Raw genomic sequence first — 11,367 nt, 5'->3', positions numbered from 1 at the left:
AAAATAATTAACAATATTAACAATTACATCTAAATTTTAAAATCCAAAAAGTAGATAAACTAAATTCATAATAATAAAAATATAAAAATTAAATTTGAAAAGGGTATATTTGAACTTTAGACCCTGAAAACAAATGTACAGAAGAAATCATTAAAAAGAATAAAAACTTGATAACTTTGTTTATAATTTTCTCATTGGCATAAGTGTGATTGAAGTGAGTCCCATCATAAGTGAGCCAATAACTACAAAGGCTATACAATACACTTCATATAAGTAAAAAGTTACATGGATGTGGTAATTTTTGTCAATAAATGATAGAATGGAATTGGATATAAATATATATTCAACAAATTCTTTAGCCATCAATTTGGCTGCTTCTTTGAATAGTCCCTTGGTCCAAAAATGGTGGACCCAATCCTCACATTTGTACTCCCCATTTCAATCTGCAAAAAGACCAGTGAGTGACATTCACCAATGCTGCAATCAGCATAGAGATGTTTAATCAAACACGAAATGTATGTATCAACGACAACAGAACAGATGGTATCCACATTCTAGCTTTTTCTAAAGAGTTTTCAATCGATCTGAGTCATGATGAAATTTTTAGAAGACTTGTATCTGCCCCCATACCCCCCTGACCCGACTCGACTCGAACCAAACCGACTTCTACTTTTCTTAGAGGTATTCCTTACCGCTTGTTCAAAGTCACCGGACATGCCCATCGATAGCTCGCATTGATCTTCTGTCATTCCGAGTGCCTTACAAACCTCAACTCTACACTTTGATAGTGTCTATTCATCACAAGATACAAAACAACGCCAAAGCATGTTATCCAATGATGGAATATATGAAAGGAAGGAATAGAAGAAAGCCTAATTCAGGTTCAGGAGTGCCAAAATAATGAACAACATCAAGAAAACAAAGATATAGGGACTAATTCATTACCCTGAAGTTCTCCGGTGTTGATGTGTAGTCTGGCATCCCTATCGTCATTAAACCAGAAAACTCCAAATGCGGACAATGCGATTTAACATGTTCTGCAAGCCGAACACAACCTGATGGATCTATCCCAGATTTTGCTGAAACGACATCAAGGCAATCAATTGATTGGTCCTATCGGCTTTTAGACTAGGTTTACATATGGAAAACATATGATTTGAATACATAACGCTAAATGATATTCCTACAAAGGTCAAACAAAATCGAACTGAATATTCGAATCTTAAAACTAGAGGGACTCACATGGTTCTCCACTTGTATTTACTTGTACAAAAATTTTCAAAGGGTTTCTCCCAAGGCTCGAAACTGCACGGTCAAGATGGTTTGCGATCTAAACACAAGATGTATGATTGCTCAAAACTCGGCCCGGACGAAAACCGAATACATAACTTTCCCTTACATACACAAAAAATAAAGAACAAAGATAGGGCTAAGTCTTCACCTTCTCATTATCAACACCCTCAAAAAAGGCTAGATTTGGCACTCCACCTGCATTTAGAGAAACAACAAACTTAAAGAGAAAGAAACTATTATATTGGTAAGCTACAGGGGCAAAGACAAAGGGGGGCAGGCAGTGCCCAAAATGGTAGATTTGTCATTTAATCCCTTAAAATTTTATGAAATTATATGCTAGTATAATGGTAAAATTACACTTTGGCCTAGCAATAATTTATGATTCATCTCTACCCCTCCTAAAGCAATTTTTTGGCTTCGTCCCTGTGGAGAAACTAACTTAAAGTTGAATATACCTGTGCCGGGTACATATCAGCATCCAACACTCACATGTGAGTCTGAATAGCATAGCTAATAAGAACTTCATGAAAATGCCTATAGGCAGCATTTAAGGATTGTTTAATTAAAATTTATTAAATTTTAACATGTTACTTTTATTATTATTATTTTTTGATTTCTCAAAGTATCAACTGGAGCGAGCTTGGTAATTAATCCTCCGCATTCTGTAGGCCCATTAAGGGGATAGATGCTGCTCCATACCCAAGGCAAGAATTGAACTCTCCACTACTAGTTAAGGTAGGAGAGACCCTCACCATCTCACCTAACTCTCACCTAACTCCGATGGTTATATGTTACTTCTATTTGATTCAAGTAAAAAAAAAAAAAAAAAAAACAGTGCATTAAAACACCTTTCCAATGCTAAACATAAATGAAAATGGCAATCTTATGCTATTTTTACAGCTAAAACCAAAGCAGACAAGGAATTATCAGTAAAAAAATTATAAATAAATCCTAAACATAAAATAAGTGTTTTACCGAGTTGATGTCATGAGTCAGTCGATATCAACTCATATATGAAATTACTAAAATACCTAATCATATACAAATTAAATTATATTTTATGAGATTGTTTCTGTCTTTTCTTCATATAATAAAATCAATAAAAATTTAACCATTTAAACTAAATAAACAAATTACATAAAGATTGAATTTACTTTCAAAATTTGTAGATACAAATTTCAATTTCGCAATTTTATGTTATAAATTAAAGAACAACTTTAAATTAAATCGTAAAAAAATGCTTGCAAAAATAATTAAATTTAATCTCAATAAGAGAAAAAAATTTGGGAAATTTTACCATACCGAGAAGGGTTTTAACTTTGTTGCTCTGTAAATGTCCAATAAAATGCCACTCAATATCCTCAGGCAGCTGCCAAAATAATTAATAATAAAAATAGAAAACTAGGAAGGAAATTTTTTCAAAATTGGATTTATATTTTCCCATAAAAATACCTGAGGGGCTTTTTGAACAAATTCTTGGACATAATTTTCGCCGAAACAGCGGTGACCGGCGTCATAAATTTGGCGGATGAGTGACACGGGCTTAGTCTTCGAAACGGCCACGACCCGGACCCGTTCTGGTTGAGTACCCGCCCGTTCAGCTGCCTGTCGGACTCGGAATAGGACCGATCGGAGGGCCGTCACGGCTACTCCCTCCACTGCCGGAGCCGCCATTTTTGGATTTTGTTACTATCTTTTAAGTGGTTTATAGGCCCAAATCGAGAAAAATAATATATATATATATTATTATTTTATTGGTTTTTATATGGACGAGGAAATTTAGAAATGGAAGCTTAATGTTTGGTCCATCAAAAAAGAAGATATGAATTTTATTAATTATTTTACTTTATTTTGATTGGTAAATTTTATTAAATTATTCAAAAGTTTACGTTTTGGTCATTCAATTTTAAAACGTTATAAAATAGTCATTGAATTATTTCAAAATTTTTATGTAAGTAGTTGGACTGTTAAAATTGTTGTTGTATAGCTTTTTCTGTTCACAACATTTGATTGGAACGTCATGAATCCGCGAACCAAAATCTAAATAGATTTTTTATTGGATCTCCAATATTGTCCTCATATCAAATTATATCTAAGATATATTCTACTCGTCGATGGGTATTGTACCAATTGTCGAATTGTAGCTTAGAGCTCACTAGTCGGGCTTAAAAAAAATCTTAACAATGACTTAAATAAAAACTTTTGAATGATTTAACATCTATTTTGTAACTTTTAAAATTGAGTGACTAAAACGTAAATTTACTAATAGTATAATAACCTTAGGTGTAATTTACCCTATTTAATTGATATTTGCCACTATACTTTAAGAACACTAGTAAATTTACCACTTAACTTTTATATGATTAAATTTTGCCTTTAAACTTTGAACTTGATTAAATTTTACCACCAATTTTTATTTTTTAATTTAAATTTACCATTTGATATTGATTTTGGTGGTTTGAAAATAAAATATAATGAAATAAAATATTCTTCAAATATTTTTATTTTAATAGTTAACAATAAATTAATTTATAAAGATTTCAAATTTGATAAATCAACTTCAATTTTAATTTAGGCTAAGTTTGGTTCACTAAAACAATTTTTAGAAAATGATTTTTGAAAATAGATTAATTTTCTAGAAAAGCCGATCTTTTCTAGTGTTTGAATGATTATGTGTGAAATATTTTCCGTTATTTGATAAAAATTTTAAAATTATTTTTAAAAGTTGTTCTTAGTGAAACAAATACAACAAAACTATATTTGTTACAAAATATTATAGTAGCATTACTTTTTAACAATCGAAATTTATTTTATGATAAGATAATATTTTATAATAATTAATATAATATATAAAGTTAATAATAAATAATATCTAATTAAAACTTAATTTAATTAACATATATTACATATATTAGGGTAGATATTAATAGATTAGAGTTGGAATTGATAAATAAAACTAAACATTATTTAAACAAATATTCATATTTATATAATTAAAAAATTAATATTTTACACTATAAAACATTTATTATTAATATATTGATAATTGTAATACATATCTAATATTAAAATATTAATATAAATATAAATATTTTCAACAATATATGAATAATATTATTTAAAATTTATTTTTAAAATAAAATTTTAAGATTAAATAATTTATTAAAATAATTAATTAAATTAATAATTAATCATATTATAAAATATAAATAATTAAATATGTATTTTAATAATATTGGAAAATAAAATATTTGATATTCAAATATTATTTATTTTTAAAATTAAAATTTTATTATTAATATAATAATATTAGACTTGATTCAAGTTTATTTTTATATAAAAATAAAAGTATTCATAAATGAGCTATTTTCTGAAAAATAATTTACGCTTTTCAAAAGGGTAAGTAATTTTACAGGAAAAAATGGATTAATTTCCATTGACTTGTAAGTTATTTTCTGTTGATCAAGTTGGATTTAGCTCTGAGTCTGCCTGGGTATATGTACAAAAGGAAGGTTTTGGGGGAAATAAGGAGGACAATAGGAAAAGTTGCTAAGCTCGATTTTAACAAGGATAACGGGGTTCAAGGGCGGTTGGCAGGGATGGCGATGTACGTGAACTTGGAGAAGGCATTGATATCTCAAGTGCTGGTCAATGGGGTTTTGTAGTGGTAAAATATGAGTATCTACCCATTGCCTGTTTCTCGTGTGGGTGTTATGGCCATGTGAAAGTGTTCTGCCCTAATAAGGTAAAGAGACTAGGGGATTCAGAAGGGAGGGGTGTAAATGGCAAGGAAGAACATATGACGAACTTAGCCTTGAACCCGGTTGAGTCGACGATAAACACGAGCAACTATGGCTCGTGGATGCTAGTGGAGAGGAAATGTAGGCAACCTCCTAGAATGGCGAAGGGAAACAACGGAAAAAATTGCGCGCCTCCAGGTTCCAAGCATTGAAAGCCTTAGTAGAGGAGGAAAGGGTGCAAGGGAAGGGGACTGGGTTGAGGACTGATAGGGGCCAAAGGAGAGCTAGCCCAGTAGTTCAGTCTTTAACAATAGTAACAGGCTCATCTCATTTGGGCCTGGAACAACAAAAGGAGGGTGAGGGTCGTTCAGCTGATGGGGTAAAGGGAATCCAGGGGCCTATAGATAAAAGTGGACATGGAATAATTATGGGCCAACAAAGGTCAGGCTCGTTGAAGCTGAGAATCGGAGAGGGGGTCAATATGTCGACTATGGGCCTTCAACAGTATTAGTTCGTAAGGAAAAGTCAGGTTTTTTAGAACTAGGACATCATTGACTCATTGGAAGGGAGAGGCCCAATGAAGTTTGCCCTAGGCCTCCGGTGACGGTAGTAGCGAGCGATACAAAGGCCTTGGTATTTTGAATAGACTTTGGCAATTTAAGGAGTGGAAAAGGGAAGATTAGTGAGATTAATAATAATAAAAGACTTAAAAAGACCATAAGAGAGAAATGGAGCCCCTTTAAGGCCACATCCCCCAAAGCTCCCTAGACAGAGTCAATTAGTAACATTGTTGAACTTCTCCAAAGTTAGTTGCAGTAAGGTTTGGTAACAGAAGTTCTTAAAAATGTGGGGTAGACCAAGGATGTGCAAGACAGTGCCCATCAATAAAAAGGAGTGCCATCTTTGTTTAAATAAATGAATTCTGGAATTACTATATTTATGTGGAATTGTCAAATGTGCGCAAACGTAAAGTTTCCACATATTTTCAGAGAGTACAACATAAACCATAGGCTCAACATTGTTAGTCTAATGGAAATAAGAGTCAGCGGTGATAAAGCAGATGGGATAATTGAAAAATTAGGATTTCAATATTCGCAGCGGATCGAAGCAAGAGGCTTTTTTGGCATAATCTGGATTGGATGGAAAGATTTGGTGCGCCTCGACATTGTTCAGAATTTTGAGCTACTTGTTGATAGCTTTGGATTTTCCTTTCCCTCTCGATGAATCATATTCGAAGTTAACTATGGATTGACACAAAACGTATAGCACTATCAATTATCAACCAATTCACAATTAATTGCGAACTCATACAATTTTTTCAGTTCAGTCCCTAAAACCAGGGTTAACATATCTTTCAACTTAAAACTCCGGTTTGAAATCTGATTTCACAATTATTCATTAGGAACCTTCTAGTTCTTATTCCTATCATCAATTTTACATTTTATTCAATTTGGTCCCTAATGTACAAAACTAACAATCAAACTTTACAATTTAGTCCTTTTCTTAAACTAAACTTAATTTCTATCGATTTAACACCTAAAACTTCAAGAAATCAACAATGAAATCTCATCAAAATTTTACAAATTGATCCTTGGGTTAGCTTAATCAAGCTTCCAAGATAAAAAAAAATCTATAAAAATAAAAAATATAACCAAGGATTTACTTGAAATTTAAAGCTAAAAGCTTAAACCCTTACGAAGATGGCAGTCCCTTATTTTTTTTTTCTTTCTTTGAACGGTTTAAAAGTGAAAAAAATTTGATAACTTTCCTTTTAATTTATCTTTTATACTAATATTAACCACTAATTAATCTTAATTAATTTAATTAAACATAAGTTAATTAGTATAATTAACCTTTAATCATAATTTAGTGGTGTCATCATAATGAACTATCACCTATTGAAAAATGATTTAATTATCATTTTGGACATTAGGTTAATTATAATTTAAGTCCTCAAGTCGTTTTATAATAAAAATCTATAGCGATTAGATTTTATAATTTAGTCCCTAAGCCCTAATTAATCACAATTTCGCTAAATTGATTATCCAAATTTCAATTCACTTATATAATAATTCTGTAAATATCTTTATTTAATATTTATGGACTCGTTTTACAAAAACAAGATCTTGAAACTATAATTTTTGGTACTACTGGAAATCGAGTCGTTACAGGTATGACATATAAGACAAATAGTATCATGTCAACATGAAGTATACATGGATTATCAGACAGGTTATCATGCCAACATCATTAAAAGATTATTGCTTCAATTAACATTTTCATCAAAAACGATTTGATTATTTTTGAAAAGTTAATAACTAAATTTAATTAAAAAATAAAAAATTATAAAAAATTATAAATTACATATTATAGGTTTGTCAATCATGTAAACCATACATTGGTTTCGAATCCCCAAAGAACTACTTCATTCACAAGTAAAAATCGGGTATTAACATTCTACATAGGACAAGGCATATAAGTGAAAGTCATGAATCAAAGCTCATTCTTGAACTTCAATTGTCCTTGAACTTGATCCTTCCTTAGTTTGCCCCTTATTATCTTCTTCAATTTCAACCCTTCTTGGACTTGGTTCTTCCACCGTTTTTTTGCAACATTTTTTGTATAAGAATATAGCCCAAGTGACAATCTCAAGAGCCAAAACCACCACTCCTAACAACACTAAGATCCCATTGTATGTCCATTTCCAAGTTATATTATTAGGCTTTAGTAATTTAATCCCTTTATAGATATTCACTGGGATCATTACAAGTAATGCATACCCAAGGAAATGGTGATAAACATTCCAATGCTTTCGATACTCGTCTTCTTGGGTCGGCTTGAATTGAAATGCTAATATCTGCAACCGTTTAAAAAAAATCAATATTGATTTAATTCAAAATCAATTCGACTTACCCAATTAACAGATCTATTTGCATTTAATGAATCAAATGACGAAAAATAAAAAGAAAAAGGTTACTTGGGTTACTTGCAAGGTAGTGAACCCAAAAATGCAAATGCCGAGGACGCGGTGCGAATGGAAGGTATAGTATTTGGATTCATGTCCGAGGAATAGTCCAAGTCCCCAGCCAGCGGTTCCAAGGATGTAACCAACAACTTGGCAACAGTAATGAAAGTAGTACCAGCAAGGATCAAGTTTAATTGGAAATTGTTTGAAGTACCTTGCAACAATCACTCCAATAGGCATCAATGTTCCCCATCCTATGATGTTCAAAATCCCATGGATCTATCAAATGAAAAACAAAAAAAAAAAGAAAGAATTAAAATCGATCAAAGTTTATTCAAATGAGACATGTTCAAGGATCGAGTTCCTTGTTTAAGCGTAAAAGATTGCTCAACATTTATAGGGTTTGAACTCGAAAAATGAGTTCGGATAAAAAAATTGTATATGTTTAAAATATGAGTTGAACTTGAACTCCAATATTTAAGGTTCCAACCTGACCCAATCTGTTTTTAAAGTTTAAACTATGTTGTATTCTTTTACTTTATTTTTTGACACAATATTTAGAATTATCCATAGCCTCCTAACACTTAAATAAAAGGATAATGTGGTTCAGCGCACTCAAACTCATATCCTCTTGCATTGACAACAATATCAATGCCAACTGAGTTAATGCTCAATCGGCTGTTTTCTTTTATATTTATATAGGTATAATCATAAATTTAACCCTTAACGTTAACTTTTTTTGTCACTTTAGCCCTATTTTTTATTACTTTGGTCTTCAGCCTTTAAATTTTAGTCACATTACTTTTTTTTTTTACGGGTCAAAGTAATTAAAAAAGAGATTAACGTGATAAAAAAATAAACTTTAGGAGCTAAAACAATATAAATATTAAAAATATGTTAAATTGTTTATGTTTAAAAATTAATAAAAAAATGATGTTGGTAAAAAAATAAAATTACTAAATATTAAATAAAAATAATATATTTTTCTAAAATAATTAAAAAATGGATAGTCTTAAACAAATTTGGAGGTATTTGTGCAAAAATTGAAATCCATATTCTGAATCGAGTTTAAACAACTACGTGTAATATTAATATCAATAATATTAATACCATACATGTCTCAACTGATAAAGTATTTTGTGAAACTGTGATTCTACGTCATTCTTATTTCTTTCCAATAAGAAAATGACTAATTAGATTTTTTTCTCCGATTTTCAGTTTTTCCTTCTCAACAAATTTAAATCCAACTAAAAATACTAAAAATTAGGAGGAAAAATCTAATTTGTCATTATCTACTTAAAGATTTATTATCAATAATTTAACGATTTAATTAACATTTCCATTCCAAAAAAAATACAATTTGACTAAATTTTGAAGGTTGGGAGTCAAAATAATTTGAAAAAAAAAGACTACACTGACTAAATAAATAAATATTAGAAGCTAAATTTATCATTATGCCTTTTATAAATTATGTAATATATACTAAAATATAAATATTAAAAATATGTTAAATTGTTTATTTTAAATTTAGTAAAAGAAAAAATATATGAAAAAATAAAAATAAAAAATATTTTTTTAAATAATTGAAAAAAAAACCAAACTTAAGCGAGTTTGGATTGACTATTTGCAAATATAAATAGACTGTATAAAATTCGAAATCCATATTTTAAATCAAACTTAGACAACTATTTGTTATTGATACCATTCATATTCCAACCTGATCTCGACCCATTAACATCTCTAGTACATTACCTATAAATTATTTTTTATTTATCAAATTTGAGTTTTTGTCTCAATATTATATTCTACTTAAAGATTTATTATCGTACTTAATTTAATATAATTTAGTCCTCCTATTATTATTAATCATGGTTGAATCTAAATCATTAACACCATTAGATGACTATTTAAAAATTACATCTATATCAAGAATTGAGTCTTAACTCAGTTGGTATCGATATTATTGTCAGTGCAAGAGAACGTGAATTTGAATAGGCTAAAACGCATTATTTTCTTTAAATTAAAGTAATATGAACTAAACCCATCCCCAAGGCAAGTATATTTTTCCTTAAAATATTAATGTTCCTTTCACACTCAAATTTGAATAATATAGAATAATGTAATATCTATTAATTTTGAAAAACGAGCAATTAAGAATAATTAATTATAGTGTTAATATTTTTCGTCAATTGTTCATAATTTTGATTAGTGTAATAACAAATTTGGCTCTTAATATTTATATATTGTGTAAATATTGATAGAATGCGTTAATGTGATGTACTAAATTTGTTAAATTAAGACAAAATTAAGAAAACGTGTAAACTTTGAAAGCTAAATTTGTTATCATATAAAAAATAGACAATTGACGAAAAAATATTAACAATGTAATTAATTTTTCCTTAATTACTCACTTTCGAAATCATCAGGGATTAAATTGAAAGAGACAAATTTAATCAATATGAAAACTGAGAGGGACTAAAGTTTTGATTTTACCTTTCTCATATGTCGCCTATGTTGTCCAATGTTCTGACAATCCCCAGTCTCCAAATCCAAAACCTCTTTGCTATCTAAATTCCCCAAACTCGTCTCATGCATCTTGGGTTCCAGTCCATCTACACAATACCCAACTTGCCACACATGGTTCAAACTCGAAACATTGTATCTTTGAGGTAGAACCAAAGTAGCAAACACAGAAAAAAACCCAACATCCTTATCATCAACAACCGTCATGTTTTGAACCATGAAATCAATCCCCGAAGGTTGAAATTTACACCCAAGTTGTATGTCTTTGGTGATATTATAAGTGTTCACCGATGGAGTAATTTGGTTTGGGACTTTAACAGCAATTATAGCTCTAGTCCCAACCATTCTTGGTAAGTCAGGGTTAATGCCCCATGCTAACCAACCCATGTTAGTGATCGACTTGGTGCCTATGAGGATGTTGAGTTGGGTTTGGTTGTGACTGGTTTTGTGGTAGTTCCAAGCGAATTGAGCTTGTAATGATGAGAGTTTTTTGCAGTGGGTGGTGTTTGTTTGGTTTTGCATCTGTCTGTAAGCTTGGGTGTGTAAGAAATCACCATTGCATGGATTCAAAGGTTTGGAACTAGAAACAACAATGGAAAGATAGGATAGAGAGATCAGTATGAAAATTGTATTCAAAGCAAAGGATTGCATTTTTGTTTTTCCTTTTTTGGATGGGTTGATCATGATAGCCCTTCCCTTTTATATATAAAAGTGTGTGAGAGAGATATGTTTATGTACGTCATCGACATCCCATCATATCTTGTTGAAACAGTGGTTAAAGCTACCATTTGGCACTCAAATAACATAAGTCCAAAATTTTGGGAGGCCTTGGCTGCCACCAAGATT

The 11,367-nt window shown here is 30.5% G+C and overlaps 2 protein-coding genes across 2 annotated transcripts; both read right to left on the bottom strand.

Annotated features, from left to right (window-relative positions):
• Nucleotides 1-150: 150 nt before the first annotated feature.
• Nucleotides 151-3,041, bottom strand: LOC108451946 (uncharacterized). The gene is made up of 7 exons (XM_017749662.2): nt 2,746-3,041; nt 2,596-2,662; nt 1,442-1,488; nt 1,243-1,330; nt 946-1,079; nt 693-791; nt 151-443 (listed from the first exon to the last, which is right to left on the bottom strand). Exons 1-7 carry the CDS (start codon nt 2,965-2,967, stop codon nt 363-365), a joined length of 738 nt encoding a protein of 245 aa, XP_017605151.1. The 5' UTR covers nt 2,968-3,041; the 3' UTR covers nt 151-362.
• A 4,315-nt stretch (nt 3,042-7,356) lies between these two features.
• LOC108452585 (cytochrome b561 and DOMON domain-containing protein At4g12980-like) lies at nt 7,357-11,367 on the bottom strand. Its single transcript, XM_017750382.2, has 3 exons — nt 10,492-11,367; nt 8,020-8,277; nt 7,357-7,890 (listed from the first exon to the last, which is right to left on the bottom strand). The coding sequence occupies exons 1-3, from the start codon at nt 11,203-11,205 to the stop codon at nt 7,534-7,536; spliced, it is 1,329 nt and encodes a 442-aa protein (XP_017605871.2). The 5' UTR covers nt 11,206-11,367; the 3' UTR covers nt 7,357-7,533.

Source organism: Gossypium arboreum, chromosome 5, assembly GCF_025698485.1.
Source record: "Gossypium arboreum isolate Shixiya-1 chromosome 5, ASM2569848v2, whole genome shotgun sequence".
NCBI lineage: Eukaryota > Viridiplantae > Streptophyta > Magnoliopsida > Malvales > Malvaceae > Gossypium > Gossypium arboreum.
The sequence above is the reverse complement of the archived record's forward strand: the minus strand, read 5'-3'. Positions and strand labels throughout refer to the sequence as shown.